This window comes from Ambystoma mexicanum, chromosome 10 (assembly GCF_040938575.1).
Source record: "Ambystoma mexicanum isolate Mex_15411 chromosome 10, UKY_AmexF1_1, whole genome shotgun sequence".
NCBI lineage: Eukaryota > Metazoa > Chordata > Amphibia > Caudata > Ambystomatidae > Ambystoma > Ambystoma mexicanum.
In genome coordinates, this window is record NC_090932.1 from 1010079219 (window position 1) to 1010103711 (window position 24493).

A 24493-nucleotide genomic window follows, 5' to 3' on the forward strand; every position below is an offset into this window, starting at 1 on the left:
AGCTGGAGAAGAAGCTGAACCAAGAAAGGGAACTAGGAGTTTGGAAGAGGGCCCTTGGAGCTAGAGGAGGGGAGGATATCCGAGGCTGGAGGAGTGGCCAAAAAGTCTGGGATAAGAAGAAGGCATGAGGCTGCACGGGAGGCCCAGGGTGTTGGAGAAAGTCAGACCCTGGGCATGGATAATTAAGGGGCCCAGCAGCCTGGTAAAAAAAAACAAAAAAAACGTCCCGAAAGGTTGTGAGGAGAGTGGTCAGAGGGCTGGGAGAAGAAAGACCTAGGGGGAATTGATGAGGGTGACTGAGCGAACTGGGAGAAGACCCAGGGGCCTGGGAGGAGAAAGACAGGGGGAACTGGGAGAATCCCAGGGGACTGGGAAGAGTTATCAGGTCAGGAGAGGTAGACAGGAAAAGAGAACGGGGACGGGGAAAGAGGAAAGAGCTAGGGATCTGATGGGAAAGCTATTGAAAGAGGTAGAGAAGTTGTAGAACACTCGGAACAAGAAGGTAGTAGAGGGAAGTGAAGAGAATGGTGAAGCCCTGATATGGAAGGCGTCATGGAAGATCAGGAGCAAGGAGGAGAAGGTGGTGGTTGCTAAAACACTCATGGGTACTCCTAGGAGGACTGGAGGAACAGGTTTGTGGTGAGGCATCACAGGCAGAAGGAGAAGCATAGAAGGAAGGGCGAGAGAGAGAGGACGGACTAGTGCAGAGTCTTTTAAGATCAAGACCGGTAGAGATGCGCCAAGGGAGAGAGAGAGACTGAAAAGATAGCTGAATTACCAGAACACCCAGACAGAGAGGGGTTGCGGGAGGCCTATTGGGACCCTAGCCAAGATTCTAGGGTAGCCACCTATCGTCCTGTGGCTCCAATCCTTGATGGAAGGCACGCCCTCTCACAACGCCAACTACAGAGTTCACAAACAGGTTCCTGTCTGAAGCTGAAACCTGGGAAGAGAATGTCAATCTAAAAGCAGGAGGAAGTGTGTGTGAACCCCCTGATTCAGAGATGATATCAGGAGGTACCAGGACAAAGTAGGAAGAGGGTGTGGTAATCCCTTAAACCTGAGATGGTATCAGGAGGTTTTAGGAAGAAGCAGGAAGAGGGGTGCAGAATGCGATAAACCTGAGCCTATAAGTACAAAGTGTAAGGGGTTATTCTGCCAGGAGATACCCGGCCCTGGACGGAGAACTGGGAGAACATTTTCTTTGAATACTCTTTACTTCCCCAAGAGGTACATTCTTTTATTCAATTGTTCAGAAGCACTACCCATATCCTGGCAACTTTATTTTACTTCATAACAGACAGTTTGTTATTTTGGCCCCAATTTCTACATGGTCACCAAGGAATCTTTTGTTAAGCATATCCTTTATCAATCGTTTAACAGCTCCCACAATATTGGTCTGGGGCCCACTAGGTTTCTCAGACGCTGCTGTGCTCCCCTCAAAGATAGGTGACTGAATCAAGGGGTTGAAGGTAGGTGCCCAACGTGATATCTCGGTAGGATGCATGTTAGGAAATGATTTGCTTGGCATGTCATCCTCTGCACCAGTGGGGCTATCAGCAACTGTGATGCCCTGGTCACAGGCCACAAATGTTAAGGCCTGCTCAAGAGGGCCACTCCTGCAGCCAAATAGCTAGAAGAGGACTGGACCGGACAGTGGGCCTGCCATTGGTAAGTCACAGTATGCAGTCATATATAAGTGGAAGAGGGGCACTAGACTAAGGAGAGACCCCAGTGTATGATCTCAGTGACCTTCCCAAGCTGCAGGAGTTGCTTGCAGATGTAGGCCCTGCTCAAGCAGAGATCTGTAAGGCACAAAAAGAGTGTCCATTGTTTAAGGGCATGCGCAGGCAGGCCTTAGCCCAGTTTAAAGGGCCAACCCTGTGGATTCTAAAGGCCAGGCACCTCTTTCCTTGTGTAAGCTTACTAGGTCCTCCTGTGACCGTGTGTTCGTTTCAGATATCTCTCTGCTTTGTGCAAGATTGTCTATGGCCTACTCCTGTCTGCTTTTGTGAGGTTGCCTGGTGCCTCCATTGCCTTTTTAGGGTTTCCTGTGTCCTTGTGTGTTGCAAATTCTTTGCATTTCCATGCTTGGGTTTGCAGTGAGAGTGATGAAAAGCATCCCTTTTGATGACGTATATTCCTTGCTCTTGTCTCATTCATTGTAGGTGGAGTATGACCCCTCAGACTGTCAATGCCTACTACCTCCCAACCAAGAATGAGATCGTCTTCCCAGCAGGGATCCTGCAGGCACCCTTCTATGCCCCCAAACATCCCAAGTGAGTGAGAGGAATCTCTGTACCATCAAATGCATCAAATGTGTTGGACGGGGATAGCATGGATAAGGGGACTGGGGGAGGTCTTTCAAACTATTCAAATTCTGTGTCAAGATCAGCCACAAGGGGGTGTAGTAGCTTCTCTGTGTCGCTCCATCGCCACTGGGAAAGAAAGGGACCTGAGCCCCCCCGCCCTTCAAGCCCCCAAATGGTAGACCTGGTTCCCCCAACGCACTCCATAACACCCGAAGCACACGCGAGCGAAATGTGAGCTCGTAAGCCCCAGGAACACCAGAGATACGGCACGACGGAAAGAGACCCTGTGACGGTGGGCTGCCCACGCCATTCACCAGCTCTGGCTAGAGCGCATGCCATTCCGCGGCATGCCAGGTGAGCCAGCATTCTACCCGTGATCTTAGGGAACGGCGAACACTGGCAGCTGGTGTGCGAGGGGGAGCAAGCCTAGACTGACACGCAGCCAAGGGGGGGAACGCAGCCTGGGGGCATCCTCCCATGGCCTGGTTGCGACCCTCAAGTTCTATCCTGGGCAATGCAAAGCTGTGGGCTCCCGGTGAGCGCTATCACCTGGATTTCTCGGCTCGGCCGCAGCCCGCTGACACTGAGTGGGCTGCACAGAGAATCCTCAGAGACCCTGGGGTGCGTGGGCCTTGCTGGGCTGGAGTGACTGGGCCCAACCCCACCAAATTCTGTGTTCAGGTGACCCATTTGGGACTGTGCAGACACATCAAGTCCAACTCATTATGTGTTCACCTCAAAGCTTGGATAACGCTCACTTTTGGTCTACTCCAGTGCCCCATTGACTTTAATGCAATCATTTGTCTGCTAAAACAATAGCCTTTGTCACAAAGCCCTACAATCTCAGATCAATAGACTGTGTGCCTACTGTAAAGGTAGGCATGTTCACAACCCCCTATTACCACAAAAAGCTTTGAACAAAGGTTTCAAACTGAGGTTTGAGCCAAATGACCACATGGACTTTAGGGAATATACAAGGCACACATTCAGAGGTCAGAGGTTGTACCTTGTGGTTCTACAGACCTCCTCACACTATGTTTTAGCCCCTTTTCCCATCCTTAGTAGGGGTTGGGCATGCTTTCAATCTCGGGGTTGGGCATGCTTTCATCATACACCTAGTTTAGTTTAGTTTTGTTTATTTATTTGTATAGCACGGCCTAACCCTGAGGTATCTGGGCGCATTCAGCTTAGAACATAGAACAGGTTGCACAAACAATAAGAACAAATAGTTACAAGTGCAGAGTATATATACAAAGTGAAGACCAGGTTACATAGTGGTCAAAGCAGGAAGTCAATGCAGGTATTACAGATACATTAAGTGGATCAGGCAAACCATACTATATTGGCTACAGAGATGGTGAGGCTGAGAGGCAGAGTATTATCCTTGCTGGGTGATGAGCAAATCCTTCACCTTGGCTCTAAAAGACCAAAAGGAAGATTCAGCTCTAATGTTTGGGGGGAGCGAGTTCCAGCACTTTGCTGCTGGCACTGGGAAGCTCGCTCCACCAGCTGTTTTCAAGTTATACTTGGGGATGTTCAGTTGGTGTAAGTACAGGGTTCTGGTAGGTCTGGCCGAGCACTGTCTTGAGAATTTGTCCGAGAGGTATTGAGGCGCTGACAGGTATAGGCATTTGTGGGTAATGACAAGGGTACGTAGTTTAATTCTATCACGTATTGGAAGCCAACAAGCCTTTCTGATGGCGGAGATATGGGTGGTACGTGGAAGGTTGAGGAAATTGTTCTGGAGAACTTGGAGTCTGTTTAGGTTGTGATTAGTGGAGCCGAGGAATAATGTATTGCAGTAATCCAATTTTGACATAATCAGTGCCCTTGCTAGAGTGAGGCAACTGTGAGTAGACAAGAAAGGGTTTGCATGCATTGATGAGTTTATTGGTGTAGGCCATGGTGGAGACAGTAGAGTTTATTTGCTTTTTGAGCAAGAGAGTGGAATCAAGGTAGACACCCATGGTTTTGACTTCTTTGGCGACTTTAATGTTGTTGTCATCAATGGTAAATGACTGGTAACGGGGGTCAAGCTTATTGAGACGGGCCTGGGATCCGATGATCACCAGTTCTGTCTTGTCGTCGTTAAGACAAAGGCTGTGGGTAGCCATCCAAGCCTGGATTTCAATGTAAATTTCATTAAGTTTTACAGTATCTTTCTCATAACAACAGGACAGGGTGTCGTCTGCGTATTTCATATATGTGACACCCAGGTCATCCAGACAGTTGTAGCATCTGCGCTGTCTACAGGAGAAAACATTCTTTGGAATGCAGCAGCCAGCTGAGAGCGTGCTACAGCGAGATGCAGGGAAGAAGTGACGAAACGGAATGTCGAAGGCGAGTTGAGAATCAACAGCCACAGCTACGGATGGATACATCTTCTCCCTCCTCCATACATAGATATATACTTTTCAATATATAATAAACCAATTAAATCCATTATACATTTCCCCTTTCGTGATCCTTTATTTACCCACGTTCGGGCACTTCATTTGGCGACGAGGAGCTGTGTAACTGTCAGTGTAAACAGTCTGACAGTTACGAGGCCGCTCCACCCATGCCCGGGTGTCGCAGCGGCCCGATTCTTCATACGGTAATGATTTTATGACCTCAATTTTGGCATAGAGATTTATTACCTTCCATTCATCCGCACGCATGCGTGTTACAGATATGCCTAAAGAAAGCATATAGGAGGAGATTCCTGCATGAGATCATTTAAAGTGACACACACGCTCTGTGTTTATTAGGAAAAGTGACTCCTTTAAGTGCACACATAATTACATTATATCAGCGTTATGTTTACAGTGGCTGCATTTCGGTAAAACTTTTCTCAGAGTGACCCTCATGAGTAAAATATATTTCTAGAATTGCCAGCATACACAGAAATTACAGCAGCTTCTGTGGAACTCACATAAAGCATTTGCAAGTTTGCTTATACTTCACATGCCAAATATTACATTTACCATTGTGCACTGTATAAGAAAATTATTGTCATCTGGACATTGACATAAATTGTTACATTCCTGTGGTGATGGCATTCAGCAGTGTACCTCCTCCTGCATTATTTATGCCTGATGCAGATGAACCTGTCATTCCTTGGAAGAGGTGGATACGATCTTTTGAACATTATGCAGGAGTAGTCTGTGGCCCGAATTGCAGTGCAGAGAAGAGGAAGTCATTGTTATTACATTGCTTAGGACCTGCTGGTCAAGAAAAATATGAGTCCTTCCCTGAACTTCCAACTGATGAGGACACGGACATTAATGAATATGAACGCACGGTAAAGAAAATAAACAAACATTATGAAAAGAAAGTGAGTATCATTCTGGAGAGATACAAGTTTGGCAAGAGGACACAAGAGGAGGGAGAAAGTGTTGAAAAATATGTGACTGCTTTACGCAAACTTGCCAAAACCTGTAATTTTAATGAGCAATTAGACGAAAGGATAAGGGACCAATTCATGTTGGAATGCAGAAGTGCGAAAGTAAGGGAGAAACTATGGTCTGAAAATGATCCTTCATTAGATATTGTGCTTAGAATGGCAAAAGAAGTGGAGCACACCGAGGAGTGTGTGAAAGAATTAGAGAACAAGATGAAATCTGTCCAATTAGAGTCAAATAACGTAAAACTTGCTAGATTGACATGTGACAATACTGGTGAAAGAGAATCCATCGCTATGGTAACTAACACCAATATAAAAAAGAAAATGCCCAATAAGTCACATCAACCACAACCTGACAGAGGGAAATATAAGTTCAATCAGAAAAGCAATCCAGGTAATTACTGCAAGAAAGAAGGTTTCATTCCCAATTCAAGAAAAAAACCTCAAAGCAGATGTTACAGATGCGACAGTGTAAATCATTGGGCAGACGATCCCGAATGCCCAGCATTGAAAATCATATGTAGTAAATGTAAAGGAAAGGGACACTATTCCAAGTTTTGCAGAGTACGCAGCATGTCCACCAACTGGATAGGTGGAAATTCAAGTAGTGATCATAGTGATCAAGATGATGGTGAAGAATGTGTATTCATGGTCATGAATGATGAAGATGAAGAAGTATTAGATAGTCCCAAGGCCAAAGTCTACATTGATGGTGTTGAAATAGACATGATGATTGATACAGGAGCAAAATATACATTGGTACCACAACAACTTTGGGATAAGAAAAGACATGAATATCTACATGAGACAGATATAAAACCCAGAGCATATGGTGGTGTGAGAATAAATACCATAGGGTGGTTTTGGGGCAGTTTGAAATTCAAAGGAAGGAAAGCCAATGGGAAAATCTACATCACGAACTCAGGTCAAACTCCCCTATTAAGCTGGACTCATCAAAGCAAACTACAAGTTAAAATAGATTCAATTGCTAAGGAATCTGTGTTTGCTGTTCAAAATAAACCAAATAAACAGAAGAATGATTCCGAAGTGAAGAATCACACTCCTGAAGATGTCATGGCAGAGGTGTTTTGTGATGGGATTGGATGTCTGCGAGGATATGTGCATGAAATAAAGCTGAGAGCCGATCACACGCCTGTAGTTCAGAAATTAAGGAGTGTTCCGATATCCATGAGAGATGAAGTCAAGATGGAAATCAAACTCATGGAAAGTGAAGGCATAATAGAAAGCATTGACGCTAGTGAATGGGTGTCGCCATTGGTAGTTCTCAGGAAAAAGTCGGGAAAGCTGCGAATATGTATTGATATGAGAGAACTCAATAAATGTGTTATACCGGACAGGCATCCTCTGCCCAATATTCAAGAGTTAATATCTACCATTGGGCCTTCGAGTCATTTCTCCACCCTAGATCTTACATCAGCTTACCACCAAGTCAAGTTGCACGAGAAGTCAAAACATCTTACGGCATTTATTACACCAGATGGATTATATCAGTTCAAGAGGATGCCATTTGGTCTTGTGTCGGCAGCATCTGTCTTTCAGAAGATTATGCATAAACTTTTTGAAGGAGTTCCAGGAGTGATATGTTTCCAGGATGATATATTGATTCATGCTGATAGTAAGAAACTTCATGATGAAAGGTTAAAATATGTGTGTAGAAAACACTGGGGAGCAGGAATGACATTAAGCAAAGAAAAATGCAAAATTGATTGCTCTGAAATTGAATATCTAGGACATAAGATTTCGGCTGAAGGAATATCTCCAAAAGAACAATTAGTTAATGCCATAAAGAAGATGCCCAGACCAAGTACTAAAGAAGAAGTACGTACATTTTTAGGCATGGCAGAATATTATTCAAAATTTGTACGTGATTTTGCTGTACATACCATTCCTCTTCGTGAAATCAATAAGAAGAAGAATTTTACATGGAATAACGAATGTGAGGAGGAGTTTGAATTCATTAAATATGCAATTGATAGGGCTCCTGCTTTGAAGAATTTCAGTAGTGATAAGAAAGTCATAATCACCACAGATGCCAGCAATGTTGGGTTAGGAGCTGTCGTCACGCAGGAACATAATGGGCAAGAGATGGTGATCGCATTCGCTTCAAGACTTCTGAAAGGGGCTGAAAAATCTTATGCAGCCATAGAGAAAGAAGCCTTGGCAATAAAGTGGTCAGCAGAAAAATTCAGGAGTTTTATTTGGGGCCATGAAGTAGAGTTCCGTACAGACCACAAACCATTGGTTCATGTTATAATGTCCAAAGGGTTGGACAAGGTGTCCAACCGAATCAGAAGATGGGTGATACTTCTTCAGGAATTTAATTGTAATGTGCGATATGTACCAGGAAAAAAAACATTACAGCAGATTGTTTGTCACGGTTGACCAACGTTTCAGAAATTGTAGATGAAGATGATAATGCAGAAAATGTTCTTAATATTGAGTCCACTTCTATTTCAAGGATGGAATGGAGTGATGCTGTAAAAGATGACAATACTATGAACAGTCTTAAGGAACTCATCTGCAATCAAGATTCATGGAACAAGGCCATGTTTGAGAAAGCTAATCTTTCGGAATATTGGCTTATTGCTGATGAATTGCATATTCAGAATGATATAGTAATGAGAGGAGACAAGATCATTCCACCTAGTAGTTTGCGACGAAGAGTCATCGAATTAGGTCATGAAGGTCACCAAGGGATGGTGAAAACCAAGCAACGCATAAGAAATGATTACTGGTGGCCAGGATGCGACCTGCAGATAGAGCGACATATCAGGGATTGTATCCTTTGCAACAATAATGACAAGAGCTGTGTGGGAGTGAAACAAACCATGGTGGTGACTGAAATTCCTGATAAAGCATGGAAAGATTTGGGAATGGATGTGTTGGGCCCAGTGTGCAGTGCTGGGATACAAAAGTATTGTCTGGTAGTGATTGACCTACTCACTAGATGGGTTGAAGTACTTATAGCACCTAATATCACTGGAAACATTGTAATAAACTTCTTATCTAACATATGTGAGAGAGAAGGCTATCCTAATAGTATTTTGACAGACAATGGCACTCAATTTAGATCCAAAGAAATGAGAGAATTTTGTAAAAAATATTCCATATTACACAAAAAAAGTGCCATTTACCACCCTCAAACTAATGGCACTGTGGAACGCTTCAACAAAGTGTTGAAACAGACCATTAGATTGGCATGGTCCAACGGCATAGATTGGGAAACAGCCGTTAAGGAAAGAATTATTGCGCATCGCTTCACACCCCATTCCACTACGGGACTTTCCCCGTTTGAGTTGAGCTGGGGTAGGAAAGCATGCACTAAATTGGCGCCAATGTGGCTAGACAATAAGAACAATGGAGTCAACAAGGACTTCGGGGTGGTGTGTGACAATATCAGGAGTACGCAGTTGAAAAACAAATCTGTATATGATGAGAAGAGACCCATAGGCAGATTCGATAAAGAAACTGTAGTGGGGAAGATGGTAAGAGTTAATTTACCGCCTGTTCTCAGGGAAGGTCCCTGCAAGTGGTCCAAACCCATCAGAGTACTGGAGGCTTTTAAACATTCGGTCAGAACGGAAGATGGTAGAATCTGGAATGTTGAAAGAATATGGATATGTGGTGATAGAAAAAATTCTGATGACAACAGAGATAGAGCGATGGTGAGACATGAGAATGAGAAAAAGAAAGGCCAAGGTGATGTAAGTAGTTGGAAAGATCAGGGTGCTGTATGTAGAATGAAAGATGTGCGGGATGTAAGGTCCAACAAATCGGAAGTGATTTCCTTGCCAAGTCACATCAGCGAGATGCCTCGAAGTTCTAGATCCGGGAGAGTTCATCGCAGGCCAAGAAGGATGGAAGACTTTGTGTGTTAGTGTACATAGACTGTATTTTGGGTTGTTAGTTGAGTTCTTTTGTTTACATATAAAGGAAGGGAGATGTGTAGCATCTGCGCTGTCTACAGGAGAAAACATTCTTTGGAATGCAGCAGCCAGCTGAGAGCGTGCTACAGCGAGATGCAGGGAAGAAGTGACGAAACGGAATGTCGAAGGCGAGTTGAGAATCAACAGCCACAGCTACGGATGGATACATCTTCTCCCTCCTCCATACATAGATATATACTTTTCAATATATAATAAACCAATTAAAGCCATTATACATTTCCCCTTTCGTGATCCTTTATTTACCCACGTTCGGGCACTTCAACAGTCAAAGAGAAGCTTAGTAAAGATATTGTAAAGCATGGGCGAGACACAAGACCCTTGGGGGACTCCACATTGGATAGGACTGGGTCAGCCGCAGCGGAAGGTACGAAGACCCTGGTTGTTCTATTGGAAAGGAAAGATTGGATCCAATTAGAAGCATTCAGTGAGAATGCTGCAGCCGAGGTGAGGTGTTTAGTTAGGATTTGATGATCGACCAGGTCGAAGGCTGGTCATCTAGACATCTTTAACCTGAGATTGGCGTCCCCTCTCAACACCCCCTCTTCTAAAATTCATTTGAGCCCTCGCCCTCTGACTCTGTGGTTTTGGACGTGAGATGCAGGGTGGGGCCCCCTTTTCCCCAAACCCCATGGACTGAGAAATGTTGCAGCCATTTTAGCTGTCTGAATGAGTATATATATTACACGGCCTGCAGTAGCGGCCGTGCAGTTATGGTTAAGTTGCTCAACTCATAGGAAGAGCACTTCTTGGGAGTCTTATGACTTCGCTCCCCCTGGACGAATCCTTACCAAACTATCCAAAAAAAGTATATGGCCCGCTCTGAATCTCTTTGGTACGTTTGGTTAGGTTTCGTCAAGGGGCGGCAAAGTTATAGGGGGTCCCAAATTTGTTATTTTTTCCATAGACGCAATGGAAAAAAAAAGTTGCTCACACCTACAACCTAAACCGCTGGACGGATGTTCACCAAATTTGCGGCACAAGTGGTGGCTTAGTCACGAAAGCATGCATTTTGTAAATTTGGTGTAAATCTGTCCAGTAGTCTTCTTTAAAACAGGTGAATAGTAGGTAAAAATAAATTATTGATATCTGGGTTCGGTGCGCGGACTCACTTCCCTGTTCGGTCGGCGGACGGGTATCCGATTGGCCTAGATGGCGACGTGATGTCCGTGAACATCAGATGCGCCCACTTATTGGATGGTGAAAAGCGCAAAGTGTGTCTGATTTTTGGAAACGCCCGCCATGTTGGATTTGCAGACACTGGCCGCTGTCTGAGGGAATCGCGGTAAAAACATATTTAAAAACACAACATTTCACTAGTCAAACTTCTCAAACAATCTCTGGGGAGGTGACGGGTGATGAGGATGGGATGGGATATGGCTGTAAGAAGCCAAAAAATTGGTGTTTTTCACCCTCGAAGTCCGCAAACAGTCCAGATGTTCGGGAGCAGTACTGTGATGTTCGCGGAAAATTCAAATGTTCGGGTCATCAATGCCTATTTCTGCGTTACAGGGTTGGTGAAAAGCTGTTTTTGGATGGCCTATAACTTTGGCGCCACTCAATGAAACTGCATGAAATATTTGAATTGCATTCTATACATGGTTCTCAATGGTTGTGCAATGTTTGGTGGGATTCTGTCAATAGGGGGCAAAATTAGAGGAGGGTGTCCCAAAATATTGTAAAGGCTTATAAATGTGGTGCCATTTGACGAATCTACACAAAGGTTTGCAAAAACATTTTAGATCTAGATATAAATGTGTTTCTAAAGTTTGGTGGGATTTTGTCAAGAGGGGCTAAATTAGAGGGGGGTCTCAACATTTTTAAATGGCTTATAACTTCACTGATGACATCAAATGTGAAATTAATTTTGATGAAAAGTCCCTAAAAGGGGTTGTGTTTATAATGTTGGTAACAAGATGTCAGGGGTGATCGGGAGACCTATCATGAACTACTTAATCTATTCAAGAATGTACTTATCTAAACAACATTGTATATGAGTGTTGTTAATACAGGAACCTAATCATACATAAACGTAGGCAATGGCTGCAGCATGCGCCACAGAAGTACAACATTTATAATCCTGTAATTTTGGATAGTACAATAATGAATGCTACCTTATCAGAGTTTTGAATAATGTTAAACATGTAGCTAACAATTCAAGACTTACTACCCACTTGTGTTAGTACAAACAATACATATGAAGACCGACAATGTATACAAATCAAAGGCACACACAGGGAAACTAAAGTAAGGAAGAAAGAAACAGCATCATCATATGACAAGGTAAACGTCTAGATATATGGCACCTTTTGAATTTTAATATTCTGACTGTCAGTGAACAAAACCACATGGCATAGATATGCCAGTGAATTAAAACAAGTGGCCCAGATATATGATGTCATCAGTGATGTCATCAATGGCATTTGTGATGTCATCTTTGATGTCCTGGGTGTTAGTCTTAGCTGTGCACGATGGTGGCGCAAGTTATGGTTACTTAGCTGGGGTTTTTCGGTTTTACTTGTAACCATAATGTCCCTTTAACAACGTTTTTTCATTGAATTTCATAGGTTTTTATTAGTGCAACTTAACCATAACGTCCCTCTAACAAAGTTTTTTCAGTGATTATATATATATAACAAACACTTAATCTTAGAGTGACTGTTGTGAAAAACGAAACCAACACCAAACATATTGTGGTGAATGGGGTACTTAGTGATTCAAGAATAGGGTGAGTGTTGTGAAAAAATGCAATCACCTTAAAGCCCAGTGTGCATTATGCACTTTATGATTCAAGCAAACAATATTTTTTTTTATCAAAGACAGTTGTTCATAAAATATTTTATACAAACAGCTGAGAGCTATCATTTGTGCTATTTATCCCATTCCTATTTCCCATGGAAGCATTTTTGATAGAGGGCAATAGGAGTGTACCAGACTTTCTGGCTTGGAATGCTATATTTCTATTAGAAAATAATGTATATGGTTATTCTAGGTTTTGATCATGTGATTTGCTGAGTAAAACAAGTGTAATCTTAATACGACTCCAATATAAACTGGAAGTGATATTTAGAAATTAACATTGTAACATTTTAAAAAGAGCCGTTTATAATGCTAGTACAATTAAATCACTTACGTCGTAATAGCTTCTTTTGCCACCTATACACCCCATTTTATCTCTCCAAATGTCCTTCCTTCTTGGAAAGGGTAGTGCTCAGATTTAAATCAATCACCTTTTTCTTCTTTTAGCACCAATGGAATATTTCATTTTCACTGTTGTCCACTGATTGGTTGGTTGCACTGCTTACACCCTCACAATTGTTACAGTATTCACAGGCCCTAATGATTTACAACAAATTGAAAACAGCAAACATAGCTGTAGTACAGAAAAAGAATGGCTCTTCGAGACTGCGCCAACATGATGTTTCCACAAGTTCTTAGTTGATTTTTATAAATCAATTTTATTCACTGTATGGTGCCCTTGAGCTGATATTTTATTCACTGTATGGTGCCCTTGAGCTGATGACATGTGTTTCGGCAGGTAACAGCCTTTTTCAAATCAGGGCATAGTCGTAATCATGGTTCTTAGGTTTCAAAGGATTTTCAGATATTTTTGTGTCATGGGTTAGATCCCCTTGCTTCCGTGCTTTCAGTTCCCAATCTCAACCGCGTCGGCTCTTTATCTACATAGCTGTAGTACATTTAGCCTGTTCTTGTTGTTCCTTATAAGGTCTGTCAGAAGCCCAGAGACTATGCATAGCCTAACCGTGTCCTCCTTACCTCACCCCATTCGGGTAATGGGCACTCATTGTGCTGGATGCATTCCTGCAGGAAATACGCAGTGGCAATATTGTCTCTAAATTCCAGACTTCTCCCCACCTCAGCGGATCTCTTTGTTTTGTCCCTGGTCATGCGGCTGTCAGCAAGAGCTGGGCTGGCTCAAATGCGCAATTGAAAATGCATCTCTGGCACAGAGAAAGAGAGAGACAAAAACATAGAGTGAGATAAAGAGAGCAGGAGCAAGCGCACAGAGTGAGAGAGGGGGCAAGAGAGATAGAGAAAGAGAAACAGGAGAGATAGAGAGGTAGAGAAACAGAGGCAGAGAGATAGAGAGACAGAGAGGGTGCTGGATCAGCGTAGATAGGCGAAGTGCTTTGATGCTTCTTAGATAGGGCCATGGGAGTGCCCTGGGCACTATTTACGTCCACCTGGGAGCCTGTCTCTTTTTTAAAGGTTTTAGATGTCCTGGCAATCTCAATAAACGTCTACATATTGTTTCTGTCCTCCTTGATTTTTCCCATAGCAATTTGGGCCTAGTTCTACAGATGTCCTCCGCCTGACTGTAAAAGACATTTGAAAGATGCCATTCTTTTTTACCTTGTCCTGTCCGCCATTTGCTGTAACATCATCCACCTTACAATTCACGGTTCCTACCCTGGTGGACATTTCTGCTTCCTCTTTAACTTTTGTTCTCTCTCGTTGATGTTTATTTTCTTTTATCCCTCCTAACCTACCCTCACAACCTCTCTCACTCTCAACCCCATTTTCTCTCTTGTGTATCTTTGTGCATTCGTCTCCTTCTCTCTCCTTCCACTCTCTCTTCTTCTTCCTGTCTCTCTCTATCTCTATCCTATCTTCCGCTCGATGCCCCCTCATCTCCCTTCTCTCTTTAAGCCTCTCAGGCACACGTGTTATTTTGGACCCAATGGATCACCATTATCCGTATGGATCACCATTGTCACCAGAGACTTTTTTATGGGAGGGCAAAAGGGGCACTTTTCCAGGGCCCCCACCTTGAGAGGGGCCCCATAAGGCTAGCTGATCCGAAGAAGTAAGATTCCATTGTTCACCAGTCTTAAATAGCACACGTCAGGATATGTTATGGGGTGCTGCTGAGGCTCTAAACCCATTGCCTTTCTGTTTTGGCAAGTGCATTCTGCCTTGATCAATTCATCATGTACTGCTTTCTGTGTTCACTGTGGTATACATAGTTTGTGTGTTCCTTACGGCACAACTCTGTAGCATTCTTTCCATCATGTGGGAATTATGTTGATCATGTGCAATAGGCAACAGTGAAATGCATATTGATAAATTGAGTGCCACAATGTTTCAGAAGTTAGCTTAGTGTGTGAGGCACTCATTGCAGAGATATGTGTTCATATGCAAAATTAGAATATCACATTCCAGAAAGGCTGGCTGAGCCTTTCCTATGTCTGAAGTTTATAAAACTGCCTGCATATGTACTTGGCTTTGCAGAACAACATCTGCTATTATCAGTAATGTACCTGCACCAGATAGGGGTTGCTATGAAAACTAACATATCATTCGTACGGTGAAGGTCTAAAAATTGGTTTGTTCAGATGGGGTGTTTTAAATCCTAGGCAATCGCCTCCAACGATGGCATAAACTGTTGGTCCAAGAGGTGAATAAGTATCCAAATTCAAGACTTTGGAACCAAAGCGTTCATGCTTGTATCCTGGATTTGCCAGCAGACGATACAGGGATCCTGGTCAAATCATCTAATATATCTTACATTACTGGGCTGTCTTCTGTGAGGTTTGCCTTCTTGCATGCTGCTGGTATCATTTAGCCCATTACTTGATCTTTCTTCTTATGTAGGCCATCTGGGTGGAAGGGTTGGTAGACAGAAGAGAGCGGACCAGATGTTGCAGGCCTCAGGCAAGCATATTTTATGATCTGCTTGTTTGATACAAAAACACTGTTTGCTTTTTGGTAAAGGTCAAAGGTTTTTAGGCACATTTATAAATTAAAATGTCACAAGCCATTGTTTTGGAAGTATTTAAAACTTTAATATACAAAAGACAAACCCAAATTAAATTTGTTAAATCACATCGATTGGTATGCTGGTATTATTGTACTTTACTTGATGATGGAGAGAATGGAGCCAGAACCATTCCCATTTTGCATAATACCCTTCTATAATATTTTGTTTAGAAATGGTCATGTTTGGTAATGTGATGTGTGTACTTTCCAAGTCCGTTTTTATAAAATGAGATTGTTTTAGTTCATGGTAAGAACTGGAAAAGAAAGAGTTCAAATGCAGAAATTGCAGAGTTTGCACAAATCACAGCTTTGCCCCTTAACCAATGTGTGATCCTGGGGATCTAATTTAATCTTGTATTGCCTAACCTCTCAATATTGCCAGTCCCTAAACCTTTCAAAATTGTTAGCCCTTTAGAGTGATTTCCTTCTCATGGTATGATCCTCATAAAAGACTTATTCATAGTTTCACTGGCTATAGGGTTGCTTCAACTTTAATAGTGAGCATATTTATATCGCACACCACAGGCGTTTGTTCCTTTGATATCTAATGGCAACACTATTTGAAAACCATATCCCACTTCTAATCTCAGTCTGTCTGGATAAAGACACCTTCCTGGTAGCTTCTAATCTGCATTCACTATCCATGCTTCAGTATGTGTAGCTTTCTCCGTCCTTCTAATTGGTCTCCTCTGTCCATCCATGAGCACTTTTGCATTCTGTGAGGCAGCTAATGTGAGTTCTCTTCCTATTATGGGTTACATGTACCTTTTACATACAGTCCTGCATTAATACTACAGGCTGCATACCTTCCTGGCTGTTATTGATAAAAATGATCCTGTATGTATTAGAACAGTAATACCTTTTCGTAGACTGCTAATGTTGGTCTTCAAATGCTACTTGTTTATCATTCTGATTAGAGCAAGAATGAAGAGGGTAAGGGGACTTAAATGGAGTAAACATGCTTATTTTGCTTATTATGCTGCAATATAGCATATCAACCTATAGGTTTGTGAGCGCGACGGGTGGGTTGCGCGATCAGTATTCTTAATCCCTTCATGCCTTTGGTTTAGTGGAGGGGGGCCCCAAAGATGTCCGTGCCCAGGGCCCCAAAAGTGCTTAAGATGGACCTGATTGCCACTCTTTATTCCATGCAAAACCATGAGGTAAATGTTCAAAAAATGCCCAGTCCTGTTATTTGTGGGCATCACGGATACAACAGGGGAGGGAGCTGGGTGATACCCACAATGCAGGAACAGGAAAGCAGTTGGCACGTGGCCTGTACAACAGAGCAGGGTGCTTTGAGAATACAACAAAGGGAGATCAAGGCAGGTGTGCCAAAGGAGTGGGAGATCCGGGTGGCACAGCAGAGGAGAGATTGCAGCAGCAGGAGAGGAGCAGGGATGGCATACGAGGGGAAGGGGAAGGGAGAAATGCCTCTGTGGGTGCATGGGGTTTACATCAAGGGAAGTAGCGGGAACAGTAGACCGCCAAAACAAAATGTGCTCATGAAACTATAAATAACAAGTCCTCTATGTATTTTCTGACGTGTTCTATTTCCTCTTCACCTTTTTTTCAATGCAGAGCGCTCAACTTCGGTGGCATAGGGGTCGTGATGGGGCACGAGCTGACGCATGCTTTCGACGACCAAGGTAAAACACGTTGGTTAACCCCTCCATCACTTGACTGGGGTCAAACACGCAGAAGCTGATAGGCTGCCCAGCACCGAGAGTGGAATCTTCCCTCCTGACTTGTGTAGCCAGCTAGGAGGTCTTCAGCCACTGGGGTGGAAGCTTTGACCCTCTCATTGCCACTGACTGCGAAATAAAGGACACATATTACCAACTGAGACCAGCAATAGTGTTTAAAGCACAAATAACAGTGTATTCTATAGCATGTACTTGCAGCAGTATTAGGGAGTTGGATTGAACCGGTATCGGTGGCATCCGGATCCATTAAGTGGCAACTGCATTCATTAAGCTTCAAATCCATCCTGATTTACAATTTAAATTATACCTTAAGGCATAATAGATCTTTGGTAAATCATATTCCTTCCCCTGTGCTCCAGGAATAGGCACCAGTGCACTTCCTCTGTGGAAGCTCCAAGGACTGACAGGGATCCGCTGTGCAGCGAGATTTGTGCCGCGTCGCAAGGCAAAGATACTCTTCTTCTTGCTAACCTATTTTATCCATCAGCGGTGATTATTGGATACCGAGGATTGACCCTCATTACTCCATCCTCTCTAGTTGAGTTTGTAGTCCTGGGTTGGATTTCTTCATGGGTGTGTGGACTTGTCACAGTAAGGGTGGTTTCACAGGGTCTTCGTTGTGATGGGCCGCGGGTGGCGGTCAGCCAGACAAAGATACAAGCAGGTCTTCCTCACTTATAGGCCGTGACCCAGAAGTACTTCATACAAAACAACAGTTCCTAATAGATTCCTAGAGCACATTCCAGGAACGGGTAGTATAGCTCAGTGGCAATGCGCTCCCCTTAGTTGCAAGATGATGCAAAGCAACACAGGTTCGAATACCGGGTCTGTGTTTAGAAACCTCTTCGATATTATACTATCATAATTATAATAATTGAACTTTTCCGCTTCGGAAACGTGGCCGGTAAAATCATAACAATCAAAAGCCATCGCAGACCTGCAAACATTAACAAATACCCGGCAATGGCCCCCAGTGTGCAGCCACCATGTTGTAATTGAAGCATGAAACAAAGACTTGCTCTAATATTTAACTCCTCCCTTCTATGCTTTCCACAGAGGAGGACTGACAAGCCCCAAAATACAGCTTCTTCGAGCAAGAGCACTGACTGCCATCCAGGCCTATTCGCTCATATTTTACATTCAAATGTTTCAGGATAAAACACATTCCCCTTTCAGTCACACAGAAAATATCAACACAAGCACAATCACCACAGAGGAAAGCACACGCTCACACCACAAAATATATTAAGCAGATAAACAGTCAATAAAAATCTACCCAGGAATCCTAAACGGAAAGCCCCCTGCCCCCACCCCTCAATGACACTGTTTCAGTATACCGACAGCTATACTTTGCACAAACTGGACTAAACCATCCACCGGCTTCACACATTTCTCCAACACTAGCATTACCACTGCATACCTCTCAACTCCTGGTGCAGCCACACCTGTCAACTCCTCCACAAAGCCCACCTCCATTCAAAACTTCAAAACGTCCCCGCCAGGTAAGCCCAACCTTTACCCGACAGTCAGGGTTCACCGACAACATAGTTGCTACATGTTCCATTCCAATCTGTAGGTGCTTATCCAGTCCTGTTTTTTTCTTTGCATTCTATTCCTTATTCCTTCTCCCCTTACTCATTCAGCTCCTCAGCTACCCCTGGGGCCTACATGTAACCCTCCGGTGCGTCCCCTATGTACAGCACTCCATTGCTTTTTAGCGAGGTTTTAGCTCTGTATATGCAATACATATATACCCATCTTGCCACATTTTGTACATTGTCTGTTCATTGGTTCGTTGTAATCTTAACCAATGTGGTTCTTTAAGCAGTAATATCCACAATAGCTGCCTTCATCCAACGGTAACAGTCCAGGATCCAGGATATAGCCTTAAAGCCGGGCCCCTGAGCTTTTACTGGGCAATCAAGCCTGTCACTGCAGGTATGATTGCTATTAGAACGCTGGGGTAAACCAAAAATAAATTTAAAAAGTTGCCACGAGCAGCCTTCTTTGGCCATCATGGAAATGGAATATGTGAATCAGAGCAGAGCCTTGTTTCTATTTCCATGGCCAGGGGTCATAGAGCCGGCCTGCCAGAGGAGTACATTTAGGACTGTGTGGGACTGGGAAGATGGCGGACGAAATAGCTCATCGTGGAGGTGAGGAGGAGGAGGGCTGCGACTTTTCTTTTTGGGTGATCAGCCAGTGGGAGGGCAGGAATATGGGTTGATGCGTGAAGTGCTCAGCTTCCTAGAACGCACACTTGGATCATTATTTTTAAACGCCTGGAGGCTAATAAAGCATTAGAGCCCACACCAGAGGGCTATAATGTGTGGAAGGTGAGGGCAAAGGTCACCTATCACAGTAGAGCCCGATGGTAAAGGCTCTAACACTAATAGAGCTTTTGCAGTGGGAAAAAGGGCAGCCTCACCTGGAGCTCTTTGTGACTCATCCTGTCGAGTCTCCTTGGCCAGTGCACGGTGTGTAGAAATCACAAGAGGAAGCTTGAAAGGCAGCCTTTGGAGCCTCTATTCCAAGCTTGTTGATGGGCTAGAGATCTGAAGCTGTGCGAAGAACAAAGGCAAAGCACCGCACGAGGAGCTCTAGTGTGGTTAGAAATTGAACTCCACACTTTCTGACTGCCCGAAGAGAAGAAAACGTCCTCTAATAAGAATCCTGTGCCACCATTCGTTTTATTTCCTTCAAAATGTTTCTGCTCATCCTTGCATCCACACATGCCCTACTGGACGGTACTGTTGACTTTCCTGGACTCCAAATACACTAGAGGATCTTTTCCCACAGATATATCTTCCAGCCAGTCTGTCATCTGTTCCATCCTTCCAGTTAACTCTAGCACCTGTTTGAATGTCAGATGTGTTACAAGCCAACATGGCTCATGTGTTGTCCCTCCAAGGATCTAAGAACTTTGCAGTTGGTGGTTAATGAGTTGGGGTTGGTATTGGACATACCTTTAGTGTCTCTGCTGCCAGTGTGGCTATTAATGCCCACCTTCCAGTTCGGATTCCTCTCTGGCCTGGGGGTGAAACTGTTGCCAGTGCTAATCGGTCTACCATTCTGGGGTATGGCACTGCTTAGTATTTGGGTTTACCGGTTGCTGCCAGATTGCACAACGCCGCATGGTGCAGGCTTATTGAACAACCCAACTTTCAAAACAGGGACTGATGGTGGCTAGGTCCACTTCACACCTGACAAGACTCTCATCAAACAATTGAGCTCTGCAAATTGGTTGCATGGTACCATGTGAGAAATTTGTAAAACAACACAAAAAAGAACCAAGTGCAACACCTGCATCAATTCCAATGACTTGTGGGGGAGGAGGTTTATATATCACCCCTTTCTACTGGACAGAATCTTTATTTAAACCATGATTTTGGCGGGCATCACCAGTCAGGTAATGGCACGTTGCCTTTGTTACAGGCTCAATCAAAGTGAGGCCTTAACATGGGCCCCAGGCCATTAGCTGAGAGGTGATGCCCACCCACAGAGGGGTGTATTGCAGTTAACAACCCGGTATGATAACTGAGTTGCTGATAGTGTTTATTTATTGTTTTGAGAAGTGGCTTGGTTGAGATTTCCTTAAACATAGGACTACAAACCAAAATTGCTGTCATGGACCTAGAGAGAAGGGAGCTACATGTAGTCCATTCACTCTTTCCTTGGCGGACATTGCCATGGATGAGACAGGCTGGAAAATCGAGTGTTCTTTGTGTCAGCGAGGAACGTAGTGACCACGGGGTAAGTGGGGCTGGGGTTGGGCTGGGGGAGTGGATGGGAGAGGTGGAAATGGTGAGAGGGCAGGAGGTAAGAGGCAATGATAGCAAGGGATTACCTTCCAGGAGGAAAGATGGTGGTCTCCTTCTTCCGAGGTGCCTCGGAACTCAGGCAATACCATGAGTGACCTCCCATACCGGGTACTAATAATAATAATAATAATAATTTAGCATTTATATAGTGCTTCGAACCCTCAGGTATCTGAGTGCTGCTTATTATTACCCACGGTGTGGATGAAAGGCTGAGTTTGGCCTTGCCGGGATTCAAACCTGCATCAGCAGGCTCTGCACAGATGTCAAAGCCAAAGTCTACTCGCTGTGCTATCAGACCAGCTAATAAGAAACTTCGTTCCTTTGGAAACTGTCTCATGCTCAAATATCTGATGGGGATGGGCCTCAAATAACTACAGATTACTTGAATATCTGCAATTCTCGAAAGATGCAAAAATCTAGACGTATGGACTCCTTCATGTCGATGAAGGCCAAGAGCTAGGCATATGGAATCATCTGCTAAGAGCTAGAGTTATGAAATCCTCGCCAGAACCTAAGAGCTAGAGTTATGAAATCCTCGCCAGAACCTAAGAGCTAGGGTATTTAATCCTTAACAGAGGATGAGAGCTAGAGGTAGGGAATCCTTGATGGAGGCTAAGTTCTAGAGTTAAGCAACCCTGGAAAAGAGGCTAAGAGCTAGAGGTATGGAATCCTTGATGGTGGCTAAGAACTAGTGGTATTCAATCCTTCATGGAGGCTAAGAGGTAGAGATATGGAATCCGCAATCGAGGCTAATAGCAAAGGGTGTGGAATTCTCGACAGGGGCTAAGAGCCAGAGGTGTGGAATCCTTTACAGAGGCTAAGAGCTAGGGGAATATAATCCTCAACAGGGGCTAAGAGCTAAATGCAGGGAATCCTTGAAGGAGACTAAGAGCTATAGGTATGGAATCCTCAAAGGAGGCTAAGAGGTATACTTATGGATTCTACAACAGAGACTAAGTGCTAGAGCTATGGCACCCTTCATGAGCCCGGAACTAGGGGTATTGGTTTCCCGATAGTTCCAAAATTCATGAAGGAAATCTCCTTCACTGTCCTGGGCCTCAGGCTTGGCTCTTCCACTGTGAGGGCAGCTGTATTGTACTTGTAATGTTGTGTTATATGCTTCTTCTGTGTTTGTCACTTTTGACAAGTATGCTTCCAAGTGTACTCTGCTCGGAATGGCCACTTATATTTGAATGCAATAAGACTCTTTCCTTGTCTCTGGAGGAAAGCTCAGGGGCAACGTGCTCGCCTTGGAAGCAAGACCACACGGGGCAACACAGGTTCGATCCCCGGATCCACGCTTAGAAACCTCTGGGTATTAAGCACGTTATAAATAACCTATCATATCATATCATTAATCGAGAGCTCAATCATTATGACCATTTCTATAGCTGATCTGGCAGTCTTAACCCTGGTTTCTTTTTGTAGGTCGAGAGTATGACAAAGAGGGAAACCTGAGACCCTGGTGGCAGAATTCATCTCTCGAGGCCTTTAAGAACAGGACTGAGTGCATGGTGGATCAGTACAATAAGTACACAGTGAACACTGAGCACATAAACGGCAAACAGACTCTGGGAGAGAACATCGCTGACAACGGGGGCCTTAAAGCTGCATATCATGTGAGTACTGGCCACATGCTTACACTTGCTCTCACTGCCATGACAACAGTGAGGAAAAACTTCATCCTTTGCTGAGATGCCATCTTACCACAGGATGGGCGTAAGGGGGGTTAAATGTTACTGATTTGCATAGACTGGTTTCACATTCATGTCAACCACAAGATTACACAAGTATCCTGAAATCGTGAGCCCATTCCTGGGAGCTGTGAGATTCCACTGCCAAAGCCACAACAGCTTCTCAAGTTTTTGGCAACAGGAATATCTTGCAGTTTGCCATCTGTTGTGATGATAGCCCAGGCAGCTGGTTAACTCTCACTTCGAATCAATGCGGATCCATGAAAGACCTGTAAGATAAACAGCCCTTTCCATCATCTCTGGGAACAGAAATGGTGTAGCTCAAAAATCTTATTGTGGGTCCCTCTGGCATCCTTATTAAAGTCCTCCATTCAGTTCTTCCTCAGTTCAGGTGTTTCTTATTGTATGTCTGATGGCTCATTGAAATTGCCTCTCTCAGGCACTTTATGTCTCTGCCTCAAGTGGATGGATTTCTTCAGGAAGGTGGGGTAAGTCAGAAACAGGAGACGAATAACTCATTGTGGTTTACACTAAGTGCTTTTATTTTAGTCCCGCAAAAGCCCATACTAGCCCTACGACTTTGGTCCCTACACTAAAAGAAAGATAACAGTTCAAAGGGTGCATGTCAGAATGCCATCCAAAATAAAGTTGTTCCGCTGTCTAGAAACCTAAACTAGCCTGATTCCTATCCTGATCACTACAATGAATATCAGAATATCAGAATATCAGAATACAAAAGTACTCAGGACCTTTTGCCCCAATGGCTGCTTTCTGACTCATGTTGCACTGTCTTAGGATGCATAAGAGCTTCTTGCACTAAGCAGAATTCCAATATTATCACCAGCAACTGGCTCTGGGCCTTATGCCCGAACTGTAGTGCCAGTACCAATGCTCATTCAATCTCCTTTGGGCCTCCTGCCCAGGGTACAAGGGAATGATGAATGTCTCTAGGATTCCTTGCCTGTCATTCAGTTCCAGTCCTCTCAAATGTCTTTAGATACCCCGGCCTCTTCCGGCTTGGTTCGTAACCCTTTTGGGTTGTGTTCCTCCCTGGGGTCTCAGGTTTCAAAATCCCTCTTGTGGTTAGTCTGATAGTGGCCCACTCTGGGCCCAATGGAATCTCTCTTTGCCCTGGGGTCTCGGGCTTCACACCTCCTCAGGGGGTATCTGCTATCAGATCCCGTGGCCTGTTTGCTCTCTCAGCCGCTCCTAAGCTCCCAGCCCCTCTTGTGATCTTTAGTGTCTTGCCACGTCTTGTGGTAAATGGATTCTCGACCTGTCTTGGGACATCTGATGCCCGAGCCCATCTTGGGCTCTTCACGTTCTCACCCCGGCGTGGGCTATATAGATTTGCACCCCGTCTCTGGCTATCTGGTACCCCAGCCCCTCTTGGGCTCTTAGCTTTCGCACCCCGGTGTGGGGTGTATAGATGCTTACTCTGTCTCAGGCTCCTGTAGCGTCAACCCCTCTTGAGCTCTTCGCTTTCTCACCCCGACATGGGGTATATCCGGGCCTGTCCATGTGCCTCCCAGTTCGTGAATGCAGTGCATAGCTGGCATGTTATGGTGGCGTTCCTGGGGGAGGCAGCACAGTACTGGCTTCTCCTCGGTCTTCCATGTTGATGCACAGGCATCAGTGCTTCCTGTTGGTTCATGACAGGACTTCAGCGTTGGTTACAGCAGGCGCTGGTCGACCTTGTTTCATGCGGTTGTCTCTTCTCGGTTGCAGGTTGCAGCATTCTGCTGGCTTTCTCGCTCCTCCGAGCTCCATGCTCTCTGCGTGCGACTGCTTCCAGACTCCGCTTTGAAGGGGGACGGGCCTTCCTTTGC

General features: G+C 44.3%; 1 protein-coding gene across 1 annotated transcript in view; it reads left to right on the plus strand.

Annotated features, from left to right (window-relative positions):
* ECE2 (endothelin converting enzyme 2) overlaps window positions 1–24493 on the plus strand; it is a 513778-nt gene that overhangs the window by 408587 nt on the left and 80698 nt on the right. Inside the window, exons 15-17 of the mRNA XM_069618808.1 lie at window positions 2169–2279; window positions 17025–17092; window positions 22399–22589. Of these exons, the coding sequence (XP_069474909.1) occupies window positions 2169–2279; window positions 17025–17092; window positions 22399–22589 (370 nt within the window). The remainder of the gene's footprint in view (window positions 1–2168; window positions 2280–17024; window positions 17093–22398; window positions 22590–24493) is intronic.